The 25,150-nt window shown below is 39.1% G+C and overlaps 1 protein-coding gene across 1 annotated transcript; it reads left to right on the top strand.

Annotated features, from left to right (window-relative positions):
* Window positions 1-6,862: 6,862 nt before the first annotated feature.
* On the top strand, window positions 6,863-24,269 carry MAT1A (methionine adenosyltransferase 1A). The gene is made up of 9 exons (XM_040071224.2): window positions 6,863-7,178; window positions 13,781-13,858; window positions 14,360-14,482; window positions 16,201-16,313; window positions 17,889-18,032; window positions 18,732-18,950; window positions 21,933-22,115; window positions 22,601-22,734; window positions 23,181-24,269. Exons 1-9 carry the CDS (start codon window positions 7,085-7,087, stop codon window positions 23,281-23,283), a joined length of 1,191 nt encoding a protein of 396 aa, XP_039927158.1. The 5' UTR covers window positions 6,863-7,084; the 3' UTR covers window positions 23,284-24,269.
* Window positions 24,270-25,150: the final 881 nt, after the last annotated feature.

The raw sequence follows: 25,150 nt of genomic DNA on the forward strand, positions 1-25,150 counted from the left end.
ATGATAATCTTTGCTGTTTGCTGATACATTTGCCCAGGAAAAGTATGTGAAATTGCTACTTAAGTGGCAACCTTCTCAGTATGGATCAACTGTAGCCACAAGGTCAGGTTGGAGGACTTCTGAGAGATGTCACCACTCAGTTGATTTAGTTAAGAGTTTCCTGCAGACCTCACAGCACCAGTAATGCATTTGAGCTCTGTAGTAGTGACAGTGGGAGAATTTCTGAAAAGGTTGTGGATAACCACGGATAGGAATCATGGCTAAAATGGATGCTGGATGTGTGCAGTATCTTTTTCTCCCGTTAGCTCTACAAGCCTAATTCTTGAGCTCACAGGATTGTGTAGTTATTTTCAGTCACACAAAATGCATGTAAAATTATGCTATGCATTATTTACTAGATTAGTACTGAGTGTTTGAGTAAATGTTTGCCTGTATATCAAGCAGCTCAAGTATGTAAATATTTCCATTGCAAGCCTAGAAGAGGTACATCTGCAAATATTGCTTGTTGTTTCACATACACTACACATATAGGGAAGACTTGTAAAGGGTTGTGGTCCAGAGAAGTAACTACAGTTTTATACCAGATGAAGGAGAAGTATCTTCTGGCATTATATCTCGAAAAAGTCAAATGTGTCTGAATTTAACCTAATGTTCCTTGTCAGGAAGCCAGAATTAACGAATTCCACAACTGTTCTTGCAGAGAGGTTTCTGAAACCTGACTTCATGTACTAAAGTCAATATTTGTTTCAAAGTCCAAAGACCACCTGTACTGTAAACATCTATGAAACACTGCAGCCAAAACTCTTGGGTAATAGCTGTTTAAATGCATCAAGCTCTTTCCTAAGATACCGAGGAAATCCTAATGGTTTACGTATATGCACTAATAATGTCACGAGACACGGGAAAGCAGAAGATCATACAGAGCCCAAGCTGCTGGAAGCCAGCTGCAGTTCTCTAGCCAAACTGAGATACAGATCTATGTCTGTAATGGGGTTTAGTCTGGGCAGGTGATCAGACCCGTCATTCACAGCAAAGAGCCCTAACTACTCCCAGAGAAAGGAACTGTGGCTGCATGTGGATCTCATGTGTGGTCACACCCCATGCAATTGAAATGAAGGGTTGTGCTTTGTCACATGTCAGATGACAATCTTGCCCTAGCCAAACAATTGACCATAGCAGCTGGAAAAGACATCCAGTAAAATATATAGATGGCTTTTTGTAAGGTTACAGGGAGATAATATCTAATTGAAGACCTTTCCATACCTGTTTAAGGCACAATTTTAACAATAAATGGGTTAATTTACTAAATTACTAATACTAAATTACTAAATTTACTGTAGTGACTTATGAGTGAAATGCTAAATCTGCCTGTTGTACACGGCTACATTTGCAAACTGAAACTTTTAATTGTGTGAGGTGAATATGGAATAGGGGCTCTATTCTTTCCCTTCTACCCTCTCATCATTTGTGAAGGATACAAAGAACATGAGATTCTATTGTAATAGGCCTTCGCATAAGCATGTAACATAAACAAATGCTTGTGCATTGCTCTACAGAGCTTATAACTTAAACAGGAAAACTGCCAAAGACTGAAGACAGAACTCATTATATACCAGTGTGGTTTAATGCTGTTTAAATGAAGCAATAGTAACTAATCAGTAAATGGAAAACTTTAAACTTTAACTGATCTAGCTGTTTTTGCACCATTTCTGGTACAGCAAGGCTTATTTATGATGAATAATTAGAAAAAAAGGACTTTTTAATTTATCATTATCTCAGGGTTGAGACATGAGCTGCTAGTTCCTTTATTAGGTGAATAAATAGAAAATTAATTTGTATTCATTTCAGCTTAGTTTTATAGAAATAATGTTCCCAGTGAAACTAGCACCAAGATATATTTTAATGAAAGTCCATTTTAGCCCCAGTGTAGCTTTAATTCTTTCCTAAGAAGCTAAAAGTTACCACTTCATGTATAAGGCCTGCCACATATTACTTTATAACATGACCATAAGCAACCTGTTCAGGTTGGTCCTGCTTTGAGCAGAAGGTTGGAATAGAGACTGTCCAGCTTCAAACATTGTGATTCAGTGAGGTATTGGAATAGAGAATTTGAGGTGAAACAGATGCAAAAAGGACAAGCACAGGGGGAGAGAACAAAAATTAATTATTTTCTCTGATATTAGTAAAGGAAGAACCTGGAAAAGCTTCATAGGAAATGGCAGGGTTGGCAGATGGGAGATGCAGCAGAGGATTTTTCTGAAGCTGAAGTTACTGTGGAGTGAGTTACACAGAATGCACACCAAGAAGTTGCTCTGACTGGAACTGGTATTTACTCAAAAAGTCATAAAAGCCCTCCAGAATGAAAGAGCTGAATTGCTCATGGTCATGTGCAGGACGTCCCATAGTCCAGTCTGGAGAAGGTGAAAGGTGAGATGAAAGAATAAATGCTGGGTGATAAACACCCATCTCAGGGCACACACTGCTTTCTTTCCTTCTACAATCATTACCTTTTTTTTTTTTTTTCTGCTCTGCAGTATTTATTTTACCCCGAATGTTTATGGGCCAGTGAAATCCACACCTGCACATTTGAGAGGCCTTGAGCCATGCTCATTTTCAGATAATACTAGATGGAGGCGAGAGTTTTGAAGCAGGTGGGAAGCCAGTTTTGAATTCCCCATGTTCAAACTCTGTTGCTTTAATCAGGTTTGTCATTCTTCATGCAAAGGAAATAAACCCATCTTAACAAATCTTCCTTAGGTTAACTCTAAAAACAAACCGGAACAGCTACCTCCCCCTAACCAAAATGTACAGGCTAAGTCAAGGTTTTTCACCAACAAACCAAAAGGCACTCAAGGATATTCCCTTGAGGCTTGGATAATTTACTGCTCATTTCTAATAGGAAAAAAATGTGGATTGTATTAACTCCTTGAAAACATATTTGTACCACACAAACTACTATTAGTAAACAGCAAAAATGGAACTAGTATTAGTTTTTGTAAACACCTGAAAAATTGTTTCCACAGGCATTAATTAGGAGAAAATTCCTTGCATGAAGTGAGAATAAAATAGCCAAATAAGAATTTTAAACTATTAGCCTGTTAAGCAGTGAACTTGGTAAAATCATAACTGAAGATAAAGGTAAGAGAACAAAACAGAAACATTTAGGAAAACACTTTCCTACATGTTATTTGTATCCATGAAGTATTCCTGTATATTGCTACACTTAAGCATGTTTTGGTTTTTTAATGCAGTGGAATTGTAATTTTAAGTTACTGTAGTAAAAGTGTGTAATCTCTACATATCAAGTCATTATCCTTTAAAAGCTGTGATAAGAGAGAGACACGCTCTTCTTAACAGCTTAAGAAATGGTCTTCCCATAACTGATTCCAGTAATGCAGAAGTTCTTCCAAGTTCTTGATACAATCCTCACTCAAAACAAGTCACCAAAAAGTTACCATGGTGGTGGAACTGAATGAGTGAAGGAGCCTGTACTGCTTGCTGGGAAAACTTGATTCTTCTGCAGCCAAAGTGAGGATCTCTAAGTCTAGGAGATACCTGCTTTCTTCTTTCCCCTTATGATGTCCTAGTGTTTTTTCTGTAATTTATTGGCTCAAACTTGTTTACTCACTTTTACAGATATCATTTGCCCATTTAGGCTCCATTTTCAGTGGTTTATAACCTGAATGGGATATCAGTAGTGACAAGAAGGGAGATGGAAATGCACAAGTACAAGGAGAGAGAAAAAAAAAAAAAAAAAAGGAAATGTGTTTTAACTAAATGGATATAAGCAAGACAGAATGAGGGAAGGGGAGAAAGGCAAAGAAATGTAGAAAAGGAGAAAATGAACAAGTAAAACAATCTGATGAGAATGAGAGGTCTAGGGTCAAGGCAGTTTATCAGTCTAGAGAATCAGCACCATCAATAGCAATAATTCATAAAAGGTGTTGTCAGTTAAATCTTGTTCACTGATTTCCAGGGCTTTCTCAAGGCTGCAGTAAATCTTTGCCTTCTCATTGGTCTTTGATATATGAACTAAAGAGGGGTGGTCTTGCAGAACTGCTGTGAGTAAAAGCAGCAAAACTATAGGATAGTGCCAAATATGAAGACTCTTCCAGTCAATAGAAAGATTCGTCTTGTTGTTCCAATTGAAACTGGTTTCAGTTGACATTATAGACAATACAGAGAAATACAGAGAGGCTGTGTTGTTTCTACATCAGGTCTTTTTCCTGTCTTTAGCCTCATTTTAAAGCACGGGAGTCATACTGATTCGGAAGATTTTATCAAAAGGTATCTTTTGAGTAGAGTCGTAGAATATGGTCAAAAGATGATACAATGATGGACAATACATGAATTATAAAGAGATTTACAGGAAAACTTTATTAGGGCTCAGTCCAGGTGAGTATGGCGATAAAGTTAGCAGAAAATTTGGAATCCTGTTACATTGAGTGATGAGTCCTTATTTAATAAAATGGAATAAGGAAAAATGCTGATATCAATCATTCTCTTAGTATTTTTTTTTTTTCCATAGACAGAAGTGCTATGCCAAAAAGACATGATGGTAAAGCAGTATCTTGCCTTTTTACAAATATTTAAAAAGTCAATTGTCTGGGAAGAGAAGCCAAATTAAACATTACATAACCCTACAATGCTTCAGCACTGGTCTCAGATGTCCTGGAAGAGAACATGCTGCGGTGCTTCATGACCATAAAGCATGTGTATCACTCTTGATAGTAAAAGCACAGCTGGAAGTTCCAGTTGGAGGTTAATGGGAAATGCAGCTGGGCAACATTTCTGGAGTAGCAGTACCAGAGAGGCTTTTTAATGAAGGGTGACCCTCCACAGGTCACAAGGACCAATGCATTTAACTAGACAGAAGCAAGTCCAAAAAGAACTGTGAAAGCAAAGTAAACGATGGTCCTGCAAACTCATTCCACGTGTTTGTCAAATACTTGTGCTCTTCAGCATTTTGAGAGCTTGTGGTTTTTTATTTTTATATCTGATAAGATTACATGAGGGGCCTGCATTCTCCTGAAGTGTTCCTTAAAACCATGAATGCTGATTCCCAAACTACCATTTCTCTCGTTAAGTGGCATTGAAAACCAAGATTAGGCAAAACCAGAAGCCAGAGAGAGTGGAACTCACAGGTTGATGATAAGCAGTCTTGTCTGATTTGGTAAATAATCAGCCTTTTGTTGGACAATTGTTTGTAGAATCAGAAAGAAAACTCCTAATACATACAAAAAGTGGTTTTTGTTTCATCCATTCCCCTTGTGTCTTTTGGTACCTCCATAAGGGAAAAGAAAACATTTGCATTTAAGAATGAATGCTTATCACTGGTGTTGTTTTACTTTAAAAGTTAATATAATTTTTGAATGTTACAGATTAACTAGGTTTAATATGGTTAGTTACTCTTTGGTTTTTTTTTTTTGTTTTTTTTTTTTTACAAATTCTGTTTTTCTGGGTGGTGTTAATGTGTAGTTTATTCATGCTGGGATACTATCTTCATGTCAGTGGAGTGAACACAGTTTACTCCAGAGAAATCTATGCCTCATAATGTGTATCTGATGTGTGAATTTGTGGAATTTTTTAAGTGTAACCAGTGCTCATCATTCCTCGAGATGAATTCTGTACAGTAGAAAACCAAGAAAGAGTACTTGAAATGAATGATTCCATGTTGATGATAATTAGAGAGGGGCCAATGCTGCAGCAGATTACTGGTGAACATTCACAGGCATTGGTTATTGTTTTCAGGAATGTAGGCAGAAAGTGAAAATTCTAATTAATTCTTACATAAATATGTAGCATTGCAGAAACTTGAATCCAAGGAACTGTCTTGGGGATTTTTTAATAATAACAACAGCAACAGCTAAGGGTATGAAGTAAACTAAGTTTTTTAAATGAAGAGTGATAAAGATTTTGTTGTTGTTGTTGTTGACCAGTGCTTTAGTCAGAGATTTAGACTATAATGGTTTATGTAAAGGAAATAAGGAAAATTGCACCTATTTATGATGGTGCAGTAGTGCTGGGCATTTTGTGGATATGTCCCCTGGGTATGTTTTCTTTTTTTATATACACTCACTTAAAGACACGAGTACCCACTAAATGCCCTCTGCCTTAATACCTGACATACCATCAGCATATTCCAGACATGAGCCATTCGGACTAGAAGAATTCTTTGCAGCAGAACTGATCACTGAGTTCTGAGATGTGGCAGTTGTTGTATTTCTAAGGGTTATGGAATATAATATGGCAATATGATACAAAAATATAATTAAAACAGAACTGAATTAAGAGAAGAAAGGACAGGGGAAAAGCAAAGGCTGAAGGGCAATCTCTGTGTAGCAGACTGTGAAGCAGCCGTGGTGCTAGATCTTATCAGATGTTTTGTCTCAAACATGCACAAAAAATGAATGAAAATGAAAAAAAAAATTCACAAGGGAATTCTCATTTTCTAGAGATGAAAAAGCAAAAGGAAAATATGGTTATATGATGCAGAGCAAACTTCTAGTCTTTCGTTAGTAAAGACATGCATTTACACATTTTGTATCTATCCCTGCAAAACCACAACACAGAGTTGGAAGTACACCACAGATCCCAGAATCAGGGGAGAGCCAAAGAGAAAAGCAGCTGACCTGAACTGTCACTAGCGCTCCTGCATTACTTCGTGCTCAGTGGAGCTGCTAAGATAACCACTCTTGCACAGGTTGAATCCAGAGTGTTTCCAAGAACTGAGTTAATTAGTGAAGTATCCTAAAGGTAACTAACTCCCCTGCCAAGAAATGGGCTCTTCCATTTTCCTCACATGATTATCTGGGCACTTACACTTTTCCATATATAGGAGCAGCTCAGGGACTGACAGATCAGGCTAGGTAGGGATACAGACTTCAGGCACATGCAGGCTCCTTGCATGCAGGCACGGATGCAGGCGCATGCTGCTTTCACACACTGAAACTGAAGTCAGGCAAGGAGGTAATAAGTGAAGACAGCAATAGTCCTGCTGATAAAGAGCCTCCAACAGAAGGCACTAAAGGTAGAGCTCTTCCACCACCGTTTATAATAATCCATCAGGAAAAGCATCACAGCCATGAATGGGCCAGTGGATGGTTTATGTGATTACACGCTTGATGATGAAGGAGCTTTCATGTTCACATCGGAGTCCGTGGGAGAAGGACATCCAGGTAAGAAGCCAGCTCTGCTAGAAGCCTAAAAAGTATAATATTTTCATTGGAGGTGTTTTAAAAGCCTAAAGAAGAATTCACCTGGTGTTAATCTTCCTAGAGAAGTTATTTATAACAGGGTGCTTTTTCTACTTTATTTCTACTGGACTCTGTCCATACACACTGTAGAACTGCTATAACTAGAGTGCTTCCAACAGGAGTTTAAGTGCTTTTACAGGGTGTGTGTTCAGCTGAGGAAGGCAGTGAGGTTTATGGTTGCTACTCCTTCCTTTTCATCTAAATTTCTTTCAGTATTCCTGTGGAGACACTACTGTATCTCTGACAGGCTCGAGTTTCACATATGGATAAGAATGCATAGCTTACTTCTCAAGTTCCATATCATTATGGGCCATGTGAAACTGTCCTGCACATATGGAGTGCTCTAACACTGTCATCCATGACAGGAATATCCCTGAGTAGCCTATCCTAGAGCCTTTTTTTAGTGGTCCCAGCAGCTGTACATGGCAAAGTCACCAACTTGCCCCCCGCCTCCCACCCCTTTCCATCATCTGATGCAATATATGGAATTGCTTAAGCAAATAGTGGACAGTTATTTGCTAAACTTTATGTATGGTCAGCAGAGATTGGTTCAATTTTATTGAAAACAAATATTCATCCACCATAAACATACACCTTATGTCAACAGCAACTGTTCCCTCCAGTGAGGCCCGGGGCCAATGGGCTATTTGATGTCCTGGAAAGTGTATTTGTTTTAGAAGCCGATTTGGTGGCCTGTACTTTTTGCTGTAATAAGGCTTTTCAGGTCTATATACAAGTTATGTGAGTAAATCATAAATGGGTGGAATGATTTCATAGCAGAGGACAAAAAGGTCAGTGATGAGAACTTTATAGTTTGATACTCTTCTGTATTAACTTATTACTGCAGATCAAATCTGTGGCTGATGCAATTGAGTACATCTCCATCAATGTGAAGGCAACTACATCAGGTTAAACCAGTTGGGGTTCTTTCTGATGTAACACAGCCAGAAAATGACAGCCACGTTTTTTCTTTGGAACATATGTCCCATGTCAAATTTATATATAATTACACATCCAGTGTCTGTAGTGCTATGTAGTTTCATGGGAAAAAATAACATAATACAGTGTGGTAATTTTACATGGATGATGTTATTTCGAAAGACAACTGGTCATAATTTATGCTACTCTAATCATTTTTTAATCATCTTGGGGCAATAATAGGGAAGTTCGCAGATTTAGCTTTGTCCCTTGGTTTCTTTCCTTTACCAGTCCTCTCTTTACCTTGTTTCTTGTTTTAGAATCTGGCCAATTTTTTTAGTTCTTATTCACATTCCCTCCTTTATTTCCAAACCCTCTATTGACCCTCAGTAGCTTTCTTTTGAGCCCCATGAATGTTATTTTTCTCCTGTGCTGAAACACCTGGCAGACCCTTGAGAAACACAGTTACCACTTAGATACCTGGGCACCTTCTCTTGCCCAGCAGAGCTGGCTGGGTCTCGGGGTACTGTGAGATACAAAGTACCCACCTGGGAGGTCTATTTTAATGTGACTGCAAAACTGAACTTTACCTGCTGTGATGCTTACGCTTTCTTAAACAGCCTAGATCCTCCCACAGGGTACTGCAAACCCCAATGTCTATGGCAAAGGGAAGATAGAGATTTTCCAGATCAGAGGAGGACAGGCTGGCAGTAAGTAACTCTGGGTTGTCCTCCAAATTCTTCCTCCTGAGCATCAGCATTGGATCTTAATCATCTCAGTGATACCTCTGGCTGCTGACAGCAAATTTGTCACCCCTACATCCCAGCCAAGCCCCCCTTTTCCCCTCTGTGGTTTTGCACAAGAGATATAGACATGCCGTTAGGATTTTATCACCCAGGAAAATCTTGGCTATTTCTTAACATGAGGCCCAGTGCCTGAGGCTGTAGTTGGGCTTCTGGTGTTATCTGTAGCAATATCATTTTATTGTGAGTTTTGATTTCCTCTGTTTATACAAAATGGGTAATTTGCGTGTTCTTGATTATTTCTCTTCCGTATGTGATAGTATAATTTTGCTAGAGGACATTATGTGAAGTAAAGATCCTGAACCAGATCTTTGTCTGGTGGAAATTTGGATTGTTCTGATTATATTAGCTGACTATTGAATGCTTTAATGGAGACCTTCTTAATGCACAAAGCAGGAGAAATGACATGCTTATTTATTTGAGTGTACAGAGAACTGCCTTGTGTCTGTGCAATGTCTAGAGCTGGGTGTCACTCAGAAGTCCAGATTCCATAGAAGCAAGTAATAGCTGTCAATAATTAACCTACAGTATTACCTGTGCTCCCCAAAGACATTATAGAAGACTGTTTATGCAATCTTCTCACTCCAAGTTCTTCAAAATCCCTTGGACATAACATTTGGGAATTCCTTTCAGGTCTGTAATCATTTAGTGGTGTAAATTCCAAACTCTCTGAAAACTTACACAGGACTTCTTCCTTTCAATACAGTAATAAAAGCACACAGACTGAAGCATGAAAAAGAGAACTTTTTGGTTTTTTGGTAGCTGTACTTTGTCACTGCTCCATTTTCCTTAGTCCAGTAGTGTCTGTCATGCTGCACAGGTTTCGTGGCAGTTTGAAAAGCATCGTGTGTTTCTGTGCCCCACAATGTCTTACAGATGTCAAACCACCAAGGAGTAATTCCTTCCTTTATCTGGTGTGGCTTCAGGTGGAATTGCCTGCAAACTGACTGCCATTCAGTTCTCCAGAAAGTATCATGCAATCTCTTTAAAAATATGAGACCAAACATCTTCTAAAAGCACCCTGCACTTTTCAACCATATTAAAAGCATGTGTTTATCTCGTAGATATTCACAGGGAAAAAAAAAAAAAAAATCATGTAGGAAAAAAACCCCAGAAAAGGCAGATGTGTCCAGCATGTCTTATATCTAAGATTATATATACTTAATGATATGCATGCTACTTCAGTAAACTGTGACCTGAACAAGGAGAACAGATGTACAAGACATTTGAACACTGCTAACATTGCAGTACCACTGCAGTTATCAACTTGCACTCCTCGAGGGTTCTTTTAAATAGGAAAAATGTACAACACAATGCAGGTATTTGAAGTCTTTTTAGTGAAAGTCTTCTGTTGGAAAGCTGATTTTTTGATGAAATGCTTATGATAAGTATCTGCATTTTTTCCCTGTTTTTTTTGTTTGTTTGTTTGTTTTGGGTTTTTTTACCAGAAAACTGAGAATTGCTCAGTTTGCTATATTTTGAATATAAAAATTCACATTCTACTTCAAATTTTTTTTTTCTGCTGATAAAAATAACATGTCATTAAAAATACTGAATTTAATGTTGATGATTACATGTTTTGAAGAAAACCAATCTAGCCATTTCAAGTGTTCAATGTTTAATATATTTACTACACCAGAAGTAAATCAGTCAAAGCCAGAAGTGTGGCTGTACCTCTTTGTTGTGCTTTGTGGAGCTTTTTTGAATACAATTTTCAGGTTTTACTGCTATTCATAGTTTTTTTCCTTTGTGTGGTGAGTCTGTGAAACTGAATTCCTATGAAGGTTGTGAGAATTTTCATTAGGCTCTTACATACTCCAGATTCATGTTACAAAATTATGTCTAACTATTTGGAAAACTGTGAGGTTCCTTCTAATTGTCAGAGATCACCTTTGTTGTTGAACACCTCCTTTAATTCCTAGTTAGAACTGGGATTTTGAGTAGGGTTTATCATCAGCCTCCCTAGACTCATTTTATGGTTAGCAAGAACTGTTTCATGGCATCTCTGCCATAAGGCTGATGATTTGATATCACAAAGAGAGTCATGGCTGTCTGGTACTTTCCTGCTCAGTCATTTTTGTAATATTAATTCTATTGGATAAGTAATTAATGATATGAAGGTATGCATGAACTGAATTCTATTAAACGTTTTTATTATTTTTTTAAGATTATAGTGTCTCACCAGAGGTGTTCCATTATGCTTTCCCTGCTTCTAAAAAAAGAAGAAAAAATAAAAAGAAAAAAAAAATGGACAAACTTAACCTCTCACACTTAGCAGATAATAAGGGAAATGGGCCAGTTGAGATGAGAAATTTAAATAGCATAATGAAGGGTACACAAAGCCTGATAAGCATTGCTAAAATTAGAGTGCCTGGTTTTATTTTACACCAGAGACCTTTACTAATAGACATGCCTTTAATTTAATGCATTAATCAGCCAATCATCCAGCTGGATTTCTCTTTTCCATCTTGATAGACATATCTGTATCTGGATTTGGATCTAGTTGCACTAGAACTGCTGGTTGTTGCACCAAAAATCAGATATAAACATGTATCATCAAACTGATTTGCCTCAGACTATTTTAATGTAAAGGGATGCTTCAAGTATAGAAGATGAAATTATTCTAATCTATTATTTTAATTTATTAGGGTCTCACATAGATGTTAAAGATCAGAAGGGATCTCCATCTTCATACATAAATAATAATATTTCATGCAAGAATTCTTCAAACAAGCTAGTAAATGGCAGCTGAATTTCATTCATACCTTTTAAAAAGATATCCAGTTTTCATGTAGACATTTGAAGCATAAGGAATTATGCATGCCTGTAGATGAATGGTTTCCATGGCTCTCACTCTTTCCAGATTTTCCATTTTGCATCTTTATCTGTCTCTTTTTGACTTTCTTTTATCAGGTGTAGTTGCATTATTTCCCATCAGAAAAAACCCCCCTTTTCTCTCAGCGCAGTATTTTTAGGTTCTTAGGGACCAGGATCTGAATGCTTATAGAGATTTCCTCTGGTAGCCTGACCTTCATTCAGCCTTTCAGAACTAGACTGGGTTTGATTGATTTCATCCTGTAAGATAGACTTTTCTGATTTAGGGCACTCTTCTCATTCTGTCCTCAACCTTCCCACAGCTTCTTAACACCCTTCTCGAGTGTTTTGGCAAGAATGCAAATACTATCCCTATGTGTGCCATACAGGGAACTTAGACGTGTGGGACAGTGGCATCTCATGCAGATGAGACATGCCTCATGTGGAGCAAGGAGAGCAATAAAGGTTGTTCATTGAAACTCTGGGAGGTGAAAAAAAGACTACAAAGCAGCCCCAGTCACTAGAGTTTGCTGCTGGGTATTGGACCTGCCCTAAGAAAGCCATCCTAACCTCAGTTGCTCTGTTGTCTCACCCAGGTAATAAAAAAATTACATATTGTTGTCAACATGTCTTGGTTTTATGCTTGAAAATGTGGATATATTTCCTTATAAAAATGAAAACTTCGAAGAGAGCAAGCAAAGATACATTTTAATCGCCCCTGCCACCTTTGTACTGAGGTTTCCTAAGCAAGGTTCAGTTGGACATCTAATTAAAATTGCAAGACTGGTGTCTGATTCCTGTTTGGTAATAATTGTCCCAAATTTAGTAATCCATGTACGGTTCTTGCAAGGCTGAAAGTTACAACGCAGTCTACATTTGCTAATTGTCTTTTGTATTCATTCTTTTTCTGTTGAACTGGTGAGATGGGAGTGAATATGGGATATAAGCGTCAGAATCACACAAGTTCTCTGGTCCTTGATTTGCCCCTCTTAGCTAAATGAAAATAAGTGAGAATTTATTTTGACTTAAGTGTATTAAAAGCCTCTAATCACAGACTATTACAAAACATTGCTTTCCAACAGGTTGCGTTGCACACAGCAAGGCAGGAGATTAATTTATCTTGCCACACAGTTTGTTATGTCAAAATCTAAAAGCAATACCAAACCTTTTTTTTAAAGTACAATAAAATTAAATTATATAAGAAAATAAACCATTTTCATGCAGAAGGCACTGCCATGGGTGCTGCCCTTTTGTGTCCATTAGATTAGCTAGATTATTTGATTAAGATTCAAGATGTGTTTTAAAGATTAGAAAAGAAAGAGAGAAAAAGATAAAATATTATGATGACAAACTTGAGCTGAAACCTTTGTATCTGGCATGCAACTAAAGTTTACCTCAGGCAAACTTCAGCTAGTAACCCCTTCCTTGCTTCTGTGTGTGTATTCCCTGCGCTGCCTTAGGGGGATTGCAGGGATTATTAGGAGGTGACATTGCCAGATGGTAGGATGCAGTGACAAAAAGCAACCCCAAGCCCAGCCCTCCACTGAGCTGTGCATTATCTCTATTAATCTAAACACTTTTTCAGGCTTTATCACCAGTGTTGGTCAGGTACATTGAAACTTTCTCTTGGGGCCGTGGAAGTTGGTGGTGGAACATCACAGTTCTGTTAGAATGCCACTGGTTTGCAGAGCTGGTGGTGCTAGAGAAGGAGAAAGCTGCGAGTAAAACCTCTTAATCTCTCAGGTTTCACATCTAAGTGCAGAAAACTACAGATGAAGTCCTAGTTAGTTAGTTTACACCAGTAGGTAAATTCTCCACTGTGTCTACTGAGTTTGCTGGAAGGATGTTTAATGTCTTTGTATTTAGTTACTTTAAATGTACTAGGCAATAAAAGGATTCCTTTCTGAAATACCTACTGAAAGTGATGCAAACAGTCCATGTTTTGTATTGAGTGCTGTCGTTTTGAATCACAGCTTTGATGTCTTGCAGATAAAATCTGTGATCAAATCAGTGATGCTGTACTAGACGCCCATCTCAAACAGGACCCGAATGCCAAGGTTGCCTGTGGTAAGTTGTTTGCTGCTTTGCTTTATGTCATCACACAGTCACATTCTTTTTTTTAGGGTGTTTGCAAATACCTAGCTCATTTCACTCTCAAAAAATGACACAAGAATTTCAGTTTTCAAGAGGAGAGATGAGAAGAACAGTAAAAGTTTCTGTAAAGACTGAAGCCCAAGCAGGCTATAGAAGAGTAGAGCCATTGATTTTGTGTGTGGGCTGAATTGTCCTGGAAGAAACAGGTTTGCATATCACCGAATCATGCTCAGTGTTTTGACTTTCCCATTTGTAAATTGGACATATTAATATTTTCCTTGCTTTTAGACAGATGGTGAATACGGAAAGAATTTTTTATAGTTGGATTTATAATGCTAAAAATATGGATAGAAAGGATTTACACTGAATACATCCAGTAGATCTCTCAAGATCAGCATCATCACAAACATAGCTCTTTGTCTGAGTGGATGGCTTATTCTGCTATTGTAATCCTGTTTTCATCTCTCTTTTCAGAGACAGTGTGTAAGACAGGAATGGTGTTGCTCTGTGGGGAGATCACTTCTCGTGCTATTGTGGATTATCAGCGAGTTGTCCGAGATGCAATTAGACATATTGGCTATGATGATTCAGCTAAAGGTTGGTGGAAAAACTCATGAAATCGTGGAAGAGCAAGCAATAGGCATCTGCAAAACAGGTCTGTCACCAGTTCCATACAGGGGCTTTAGCAAGCCTGATACAAACTGAATGTGCTGTGTGAAAACTGCTTACAGGGTGCTACATGATACACTGTCTGGCTTTCCCCCAGTAAGTAAAAACCTTTTATTAGTTAAAACTGAATTAGGAGTAGGCAGACTATACTTTGAACTGTGGTATTTGGCCACAACAGTTAACTGCAGCTTGAACCATAGAACCTACCACTCTTCCAAACTTGCAAGAACTTGACTCCTGGTTTTCATTTGGCAAGCTGATTGTTGCACCTTGGTGCAAAAGAGAGAGAAAAAACCTGGCTCGTTTCGTTGTACCTTTGTCTTTTTGTACTGCAGTAGCATTTACAGCTCCCGGGTGTAGAGGTGGTTGTCACTGCAGGGTGCTTTGTTAGCTCTGAATATCTCCTTTTACACGGAGCAGTGTGTGGTCCAGACCTAGGTTGTGAGATGTGCAAATGATAAAAAAGACAAAATGCTCTGTTCACCAGGCACGTTTCACTTTCTGATTTGCATGTATCTGTTTAAAGAGTAGAAATATTCCAAGTATTCTGTTACAGTGAAGTGTGTCTTTTAAGAGCTTTTCTTTACAAGTTGTTTACTGCAGTCCTTTGCAGTCAAATTAGCAGGAGCTTGTGGTGGGAGAATATTACAGCAGCTCAGCTGCAGGCTGCCTCCACCATCACAACAGCAGTGCAGCAGAAAACACAAGCAAATGTAGGAGGTCATAAATCTCCTTTTTATCCGAACTGCCAATGATGAGGGGAGATTCAGTGACGCAGTAAAAAACAACTTCTAGATGTAAAAAAAAAAAAAAAAAAAACAAAAAACAACCCTAAAACAAACAATTATGTACAGAAATATAATTTTCTTCTCTACATAGCCTACTGAAAAGAGGGTGAAGTGCATTCAAGTGGATCATATGCATATGGACGTGTGTATATGTTGTACTGGCTGAACATGAGTTTGGTCAGCAGCTGTCAGTAGTTACAGTTCTAGGAAAGGTTGGATTTGGAGAGAAGCAAGTTACTATTAATATACCTAGGAACAGGTGGGAAATTTTTGCCACAATCTTCTGTAAGTCTTTCAATTTCTTTTTAAAACCTTACTTTTGGTCTTGGAAAGTCATGTAAATTCCCATTTCCAGATTTGTTGTGAGACGTGAATCTGGTGTTTTTCTGTTTGTGGTTCATGCAAAGTCACACAAGAGATTTAAGTATGGAAACTGCTTTGCATGTATTACAAATAATGTGGCAGAGAGCAGAGTCTTCAGTTGCTGAAAAACTCAGCTTCTGGGAATTCATGTAGAGGATTTCGTTAGTATTCATTTGGGAGAGGCTCATAATCTACTTTTTTGACTACTTTTCTGCAGCTGCCAATTCATAATCTGAATTGGCTTGGCACAGGGAGTCAGTGCAAGAAAAAATAACCAGTAACAAGCAAGAAAGGCAACCCTATATATCCCACCCCATCCGAAAAAAAGGTTTCAAGTGTGGCATTGACAAAAATTTTACTAAAAAATAGCAGTTTGCCTTTGAGTTCTGAAAGTGGTATCCTTCAAAATGAAAATTTTGTCCTCTGGTTCCATGTTACTTTCCTTAATTACGACAGAAAAAAACTAATTCACTGCTATTCTTTTTTTCCAAATAGGCTTTGACTACAAGACTTGTAATGTTTTAGTGGCACTGGAACAGCAGTCACCTGATATTGCCCAAGGTGTTCATCTACACAGGAATGAAGAGGATGTTGGTGCTGGAGATCAGGTAGGCATAGCATCACATCTAGAACACCAAAGCTGTTTTAATGGAAAAAGCTTTCTCCATCTTAATGCCCTACTTTTTATGTCAAAACCCATGTCAAAGTATTTCCACGCTTCTCTTTACCCCAGAATAAACCCCATAATTTTATTAAAACAGTTGTGGGTTCCTTGAGGGCAGACTTTTGTCTGCAGTTGTTTTAGCACTCCAGGCAAATCAGGAGAGCTCTGGCAGTTTGTAGTAGCTGAGGAGGTTCCCTTTTGAACTCAGCAAAGGTTTTTTGCTTATGTATTTCATGTTTTTGTTGTGTAGCTTTAGGTTCATCAGACCATTCATCTTGCAGCCAGACTTGCCGTGTAACACGGAGTAAACAAAGGATCTTTGCACATTCAAAGAGCCGTTGAGATTTTGTGCAGCAAAAAATTAGGTGATGTTTCACCTGCCCTCGGCATTAGTACAATAAATACCAGAGCACTTTTAATTCTCACCTATTCCCAGAGGCAGCTCCTGTAATAGGTGTTCCATGTAATTAAGGCTATCCAAACTGCATTTGTCTGAGCTAAAGAACACATGTAGGCCTTAATAGTGTGTTCCCAAGAGAAAGATACTGACATAAACACTGCATAATGTGACTGATGCCATATGAGTTAATTTAACATTTACTAGTTATCGTTGGAAGTAATACCTCACTTATTCCAGTGCTGTTGAGAACTCTAAGTGCAAGTATCAGAGGCCAGGAGCCAAGCTAATATTGTTAAAAGAATCCCTTTAGGACTAAATTAAAATGCTTTTCTGCTGTCATGGGGACATAATACTACGTAAGATGAAAAGAGATTTTACTTTCTTTGACACTTTGATGGCCTCACTTTCCATTTGATCAAAGTGCCTTCCTGTCTTTTTTTCCTTTTTTTCTCCCCACAACATACACTGGATGAGGAGGAAGAAAATGCTGTTAACTCTGTTTAGAAAATGATAATCTGATGCAGGGAACGTGAGAGAATTCTAAAAGTAATATATAACAGTATAAATATATAACAGTAGAAGCTGTGACTCTAAGCATGTGGCATTGAAGAATCTGAGGCAGGTGCCTTAAACTCTTGAAGGGTATGTCCTTCATGGAGTGCTCACATCCCATCCCACTGAAATTTCAGATGTGAGCTGCAGTAAGTGTGCGTCTGTATTCATACATAAAAGCCTCTGAAACATTTCCAGGCTACTGAAAACATCTTTTCCATGACAGAATAGCCCTGAAATGTTTTCTCCAGCAGATTTGGTTTTTTTTGGGTTTTTTTCTGTGAAAGAACCTATTCATTATTTTCACAGAATTGTCTTCATTTTTGTCCAGGTTTTTAGCTGAATATGTAAGCCTTCAGGCTAGTGAAAAAATTCTAGGAACATGGTCTGCTTCTCATTACTCTGTAACATGCTGGAGCCTGATCTGAGTTTTGGCTTCTTGCACTCTGATGTAAAACAGTAGAAAGTAAACCTGAGGATGCTGCTGACTCTCTGCTTCAGATGATATCTCATTGCCTTCGGTTGTGGTGCCTTTAACTGATTGAAGTACGTTCTCTCCTCCTGTAGGGTTTGATGTTTGGTTATGCAACAGATGAGACAGAAGAATGTATGCCTCTAACAATTATTCTTGCTCATAAACTGAACGCCAGGTTAGCAGAGCTGAGGCGTAGTGGAGAACTCCCTTGGCTGAGGCCCGACTCTAAGACACAGGTAAATACTGCAAGGGATTGCCCAGAAAGCTGGAAACCAACACCTCTTCTTTCCAGAAATACTGAAGATTTTTCAGCAGCAGTTGATGTGTCAACTGTGTGATTTCAGCATATCAGGATAACCTACAAGTAGCAGATAAAGCTTTGCCACTGCTTGTGACATTGTCTCCTTGACTGTTGGGAAATGGTTAACTCAGTCTCAGAGAACTTCACCACCTGCCAGGGAAAGGACATTACACCCTCCAGAACTAAAGTGGCTTACTTGTTGGAAAAGTGACATCCAAAGGCTTTATTTGCATTTAGGGCTTCAGGCTGACATTTTCAAGACACGCTAAGAACATAAATTTCTGAGACGTGAGAGTTTTGAAGGAAATCCCACCTGAAAGACATATTTTGGATGATTTCATAGGGAATGAAGTTGTCCTTATTGAGTTGGGTAGTTTGTTTGTTTGTTTTGGTTTGTTTTTGCATTTTTGTTTGTTTGCTTTAGCATAGCAAAAATGCAGTGAGGAAATAGGCTTCATTTCTCACACCCTGGCATCACTGTGAGCAGTGATCACTCTAATGTGAGCAGTGATCACTCTAATGTCAGCACTGACATTTTGCTACAGTTTTGCCTTTGGAATAGCATGTGTGACGTTTGATGAATACTGCAGACACATTTATAGCAGCGTTGTTGTTTTTCCCCGCTGTCCCTCAGGTGACGGTTCAGTACATCCAGAAGAACGGCGCGGTGATCCCCGTGCGTGTTCACACCATTGTGATCTCTGTGCAGCACGATGAGACCATTTCTCTGGAGAACATGCGCAGGACCCTGAAGGAACGTGTGATCCAAGTCGTTGTCCCTCCAAAATACTTGGATGACAAAACTGTTTATCACCTTCAGCCTAGCGGACGTTTTGTTATTGGAGGGCCTCAGGTTTGTGTTGCATTATTTTGGTGGTCTTTTGCGTTTGCCTTTCACTGTATGTGTGTCTTCAATGCTCAGATTTTGGCATCTCTGTCCCAGTGGACAGAATTTTCTTGCAGCTGGATGTGGGAGAAGATCCCAGGGTTTCACATTTCCTATGCCAAAGTAACCTTTGAGGGCCTGGTGATGCTGTACATGTGCTGTCACCAGGCAGGCAGGTCTGCATCCAATCTTCCATTTCATGTAGCGTCTACTCTACAGCTCAATCCTGGGCTTCCTCACACCCTCTGGGGACCAGCACTGGGTGAGACCTGCAGTCCTTTCTCATGGGAAGCACTTCCTACAGAGAGATGGACAAGAGAAGCTTTACATCTTCTAGAGTGAACCTGGTTTTCAGATGTGCATGGCTCTCACTGTTCTGCCAGACACCAGTAAGGGCTGAAGGTGCTCATCTGTCCTGAAAATCAGCCCAAATAAGGCTTCTTTTGGTGAGAAAATAAATGTTCCTTTTACTTTTAGGCAATGCAGGAGCTGAGCTTTATAATTTGATCTTGCACTCACAGAGGTCAGGCAGAACTTCCACTCTCTGTAGAATCAGCATTTCTGAGATTTAGTTCTTGAAAACTAATTTACCATTACGGAACATTTTAGTCTTCAGATGCCTTCAGAGCTATCACAACAAAACTTCAAAGCTCCTTCCTGAAATTAGGTTCAATTTTACAACAAATCCAAGTAGACAGTGTTTTCCCTTTGTTTTATGAATTCATTCACTTACTGGAATTTTCTTCTTTCTAAGGTGCTCTGTCTTTTTTACATTAGTGCCATGTAACAGGTAGGAAGATGTTGAGATTTATCATTATAATTATTGATTCTACAAAAATTGTATTTTCCTGCAGTTGAATGGGTTGTATCACTGTAATTTTGTGTATCATTGACATCCTAGACTGTGCACAAAAGGAGAGTCAAACTTCAGCTGTAACCTAGAGTGAATGAACCAAGGCAGCAATCATAGCTACATACAGAAAGAAGGCTACACATAGGAAAACTTTTATGTGTGCAGTGAACTGCGCCCATTAAAAATGTAAATCTTTCAGATGTGTACTGAACTGCATCCATTTAAAAAAGCACTATGGTTACAAGTGATAAGCCAGCCAGGAATACCCTTGCTACTCTCATGCTGGAGTTCTGTCGCATATGTTTGCACATACAAACCAAGGCAAGTCACAGTGCCCGTTTACAGCTTTTTAAACTGGGCTAAGTTTGCTCAGTATGGGTCAATCTGCCTCGGTGTCCATGACCTTACAACTGCTATCATCACTTGTGCAATTTACAATGGCATTGCGGCAACCAGAAAATAACTATTTCTCCTCTTGACCTTAACAGCTTTAGCTTTCTGCTTATTTTTCAGAGGAGTGTTACTCAGTTTTATTTCTAACAAAGCTAGCTACAGGAGGCTGGCTTACATCCAGCTCAATTCATCAAAGAAAGATACATGTATTTCACTTGGGATTTTCATCTTATGTTTTTGAGTGTGGTGGCACCTTGAATTCTGGCTATGGCAAAATGAGTAGGTTTGCTGCTGTCATCATTTTCCTACCCGCAATAGCGGCTGGTGTGATGAGGACAGACATTGCAGCTCATCACAACGACGACTTCCACACACTTTACAAGTACATTTGTACTTGTTCAGCACCTTTTTTTTCACCTTTCACATGTCCATTTATTCTTCCTCTCACTCACTTCTGAAGCCAGGTCATGGTGGCACACAAGGTGTTCTCACTGCAGCTGTCTGCACCATCAAAAATTAAGGTTTGAGACAGCAAAAAAGCAAAGGACAGGATCCTTTAATACATGCCCAGCTATCTAAAATCCAGATTTATGTCTCAGTCCTTTCTTAGCAGAATGGAACAAACAGTGCCAAAGATTTACTTACGTGTTATGCAGTCTTTAAAAAGAAAAACTTTGACTCCTCACTTGTGTTTGCCATGCAAACATTCCAGCAGTTGAATTTTAGTGACATGATGTTCTGAGGCAAAGAATTTCAAATCTGCCTGCCCAGGTGGCAGTGGAATTTAAAATTTGAACATGCTTTCTTTCACACCAGAAATCTTAAGGATTTAGTAAGTTGCAGGGTTCAGGCAATTAGTGCAGTTGCTGATCAGCTAACCCAGATCAAATGAAAATACGAAGTACTTTGTGAGGAACAGTCAGGACAGCTGACTGCTGTAGGCAAGCAGAATATTATCTCTACTTCCTTATTTAATATTTTAGAATATTAATCTATAAGTGTCTGTTCTTAGAAAGAGGTAATCCTTTCTCAATTACTTATAACTGCCTAGTACTCCATACCTATTGTGTACAATTCAAATTTGACTATAATTATTTTGGGGTTTGAAGTGCAGTTTTTAGTACATATATGACAGATTCTGATACTGCACTGGAAGTGCTGGTTACCAATGTCCATGTAAATATCTGTAAGGTACCACTGGCATACCTCTGACTGTAAATAAAAACAATCTTCTATTTAATATTCACAATATTTGTGGTTTTGACTAAAAGATACAAAAGCTGGATTGTTTTGTTTTGTTTTGTTTTGTTTTTCATATTTTAAACAGTGTGAAATCTCTCAATAGTTCCTTTATGGCACATAGCATTTTAGCAATATTCCGTAATAGGTTTGGATACTTAGTAGGTCATTTCTAAACCAAAGTTTCCACATTTACAATTAAAACAGGCAGTGCATGCTGTAGCTATCTGGGTGCGACCTGTTTACTTGATTAACCAAACAAATTGGTGAATGGCTTGTCTTGAGGATCTGTCTTTAAAGGACAATTACAGCCGCTATTGTACCTTGATGAGATGAGACCATTCCTTCAGCTTCCCCACAGCAATGCCTGTGAACTCACACATTGCTGGAGTGTTCTGAAGGAACGCATAGCTTTGTTTGAGACTGAATGGATGTGTAATGGACAACTTCTGTCCCTGGTTCAGGGTGATGCTGGTGTCACCGGGAGGAAGATCATCGTGGACACCTACGGCGGCTGGGGCGCGCACGGCGGCGGGGCCTTCTCTGGCAAAGACTACACCAAGGTGGACAGGTCGGCCGCCTACGCAGCGCGCTGGGTGGCCAAGTCTCTGGTGAAAGCTGGGCTCTGTCGCCGTGTTCTGGTTCAGGTATGGTTTGATGAGGACGTTGCTTTTCTCAAGACAATTTTCCCTTTTTAGATTTGTTTTTGAATGCTCTTCGTATGAGCCACTGTAGTAGGAGTGGTCTTGGTGATGGTTTTCTGAAGAAAGGAAGACTTGATGTGCTTGGTTCAAGCCCACATTGATGTCACTAATAGCCTGTTGGCTTCTTGAAACTGGAACTTTTCATTAGCTTTTTGGCTATTTCTCTGGGTATTTGTTGAGCCCTCAATATTCTGACGCTCACTGTCATTGAAATGACTGGAGATGACTGGATAGTGGGGGAGAAAGTAGTCCAGAGGCCTCAGCATTTTCTGAGATTTCTTTTTTCTACAAAACAGATGGTGCAAATATAAGAAGTAAAGAAGAGGCTTTAGTTTTTATAAAATGATTGATGAATTTATGCTTTCTTCTGCTGCCCACCGTTGGCCTGAGGTGCTGTGTTTATTGGCTAAGGTGCTTTTTTCCCACAGGTTTCTTATGCTATTGGAGTCGCTCATCCACTGTCTATTTCACTGTTCACTTACGGAACTTCCCAAAAAACAGAGAAAGAGCTCCTGGACATTGTGCACAAAAACTTTGATCTTCGGCCTGGAGTCATTGTCAGGTAAAGAAACACACAGAAAGGAAAATATCCCAGTAGTCACATCCAAGAAATGATTTCTTGCAAAATCTTAGCTGTTACTGAAGGTTTGGCCTTCTATAGCATATGGAAGTCAAATAAAAACTTCTGCATTCCAAGAGCTTTAAGTCACTTTGCTCTGATAAAAGGTATCTTTTGGTTTACCAAAGGAATTTAAAGTTATTTCATCTTTTCCATTGCAATTAATAATTCTTAATAATGCCTTTTACCATAGCCCTAATTAAAGATATTTAAGTAGTGTTGTCACTTTAATTGTCTCCATTGAAGATGTTCATTGGTATGCTCGCATCCCCAGAATATGCCTGCTTGTCTAAGGGGGTGGGATGGATATCAACACCAGGATTTTAATAGCAGTTATCATGAAGTATCTTAATACGAAAAATTTTTCCTTCTTTTCATTATACACACAGGGATCTGGATCTAAAAAAGCCCATTTACCAAAAGACTGCATGTTATGGTCACTTTGGAAGACAGGAATTCTCATGGGAAGTACCTAAAAAACTCGTCTTTTGACATTAGTGACACGTCACCTTTAAAAAACAGAAAGGAAGACCACTAATGATGAGGATGCTTCTGAAAATCAAATTTGACCGCTTTATATTCGACATAAGGAATTTTAGATTTTAAATGGAAAGAAAGGAAAGGTTATTTTCTTGGAAATTGATTTTTTTAACCTTCAGTGTCTTTCATTATCTAAGATATAATGGACAGAGTCTGTTTTTTTTAATCAGCATAAGACAACAAAATACAGTTTACTTTTAACTGCTGCTCTGTTGGTTCTTTGGATAAAGACAAAGTGTGACTCAGGTACTCAAACCAAAAAAAGCTGAACCTCAAACCTTTGATGGGCAAAGGTGAAGATGACTTTCCCAACTGACTAAAGATCAGCAGATCTGTTGCTTCTAATTAGACAATGGGAAATTCTGGGGTCCAATTTCCTTACTGGAGCTAGCAATGCATACAGCTGGGGGCTGCTTTGATGGGAGAAGGCTGAATATCACCTAACAGTATCTTGGCCTCTTTTATAAAAGTTGTTAACATATATATAGTATTTAAATCACCTTCAGTGCTTATGTGCTGTTACTGTTGTGTTTCAATTGCCTGCGTTTTTGAAACATAAGTGCTCTCCTATGAAACAACAATCATAGAATAAAAAGCTTTTTCCTATCATGTATGTAACAGTGTATCTTTTTCTATGTTTTTTTAATGCTGCTGTAAAATGGTCCATCTCAACTCAGCTGTTTCTACTCTTGTAGGAATTTAGTTTACCAACATAACTGAATTTGATTAGATTTTGAAATGGTTATGTGATTTTCCCTGTTAATACGTGTATGATCACTCTTTAGTCCTTGTGATTAACGGAAATTCAGTGAAAAAGTATTTGATTTTTATTTGTAACTCTTCGGTTTGTGCTATACTGTATTTTTTTTCATCATTTTTGCTCCCAAGCATCAGGTTTATCGCTTTCTATGTTGGATATAAGTTGGGAATAAAATGCAGCTGAGAGAAATAACTTCCAAACTTCATCAAATGCACATAGCATGAGGTTACATTTGGACCAGCGTCCCTCCGGAGAGCCAGCCCTGGCTCGGGGTGGGTGCCCAGCTGTGGAGCGGGGCTGTGCCCGCCCTCGGCTGCCAGGGCTGGTGTGGTGGCTGCCAGGACGGTCCCGGTGGCTGCCAGGGCGGTCCCGGTGTCCCGTTGTTCCTGCAGGAGCCAGCGCCCGCCTCTCCTCCGCGCAGATCAGGGTCGCTGCTGCAGGTGTGTGGGACATGGCCAAGACTGAGGACGAGGACGTTGTACCATGTGCTGTACTGTCCTCCACAGTGCCAAACTACTCTTTGCAGACGCCTGCGAGTTGGGCACGGGTCTGTTTGAACTGGGAGGGTGTGAGACCACGCTTATCTCCTGTGATCAGTTTTGTTTGTGGGTAGGTAGCAACTTAATCCTCCAATGCAAGGGTTGCCTGGGTATGGCCCCCGAGAGGGAGTTAATGCTTCTAGCCAGCATTCTGATAAATCTGCACTGGAGAAGTGCTGCCACCCCGTGTTTATCTCCTAAATAAATGTCTTCATACGGTGCCTCCCAAATAGATGTGGTGGTGGAAAGTGCCTGTGATGAACATTAAAGGAAAAGCTGCCATTTATTCCTTTCGAGTATGTCATAAACACAGTTTCTATCTAGTCAAGCCAGAGGTCTCTCCACTTTTATTAATTATGCTAATGTGTTCTGTGTGAGTTGAGATAAACAGGTTTATGTGTAGCTTCTGATCTCCCAAGGACTTACCACATTAATCAGTGGGCCTTTTTGGGCACCCACCTGGGTACATCTTGGCAGGAGGATATCTTAAAGACCACCTGCATCTTAAGAATGAGTTGGC

This window comes from Hirundo rustica, chromosome 8 (genome assembly GCF_015227805.2).
Source record: "Hirundo rustica isolate bHirRus1 chromosome 8, bHirRus1.pri.v3, whole genome shotgun sequence".
NCBI classification, from domain to species: Eukaryota; Metazoa; Chordata; class Aves; order Passeriformes; family Hirundinidae; genus Hirundo; species Hirundo rustica.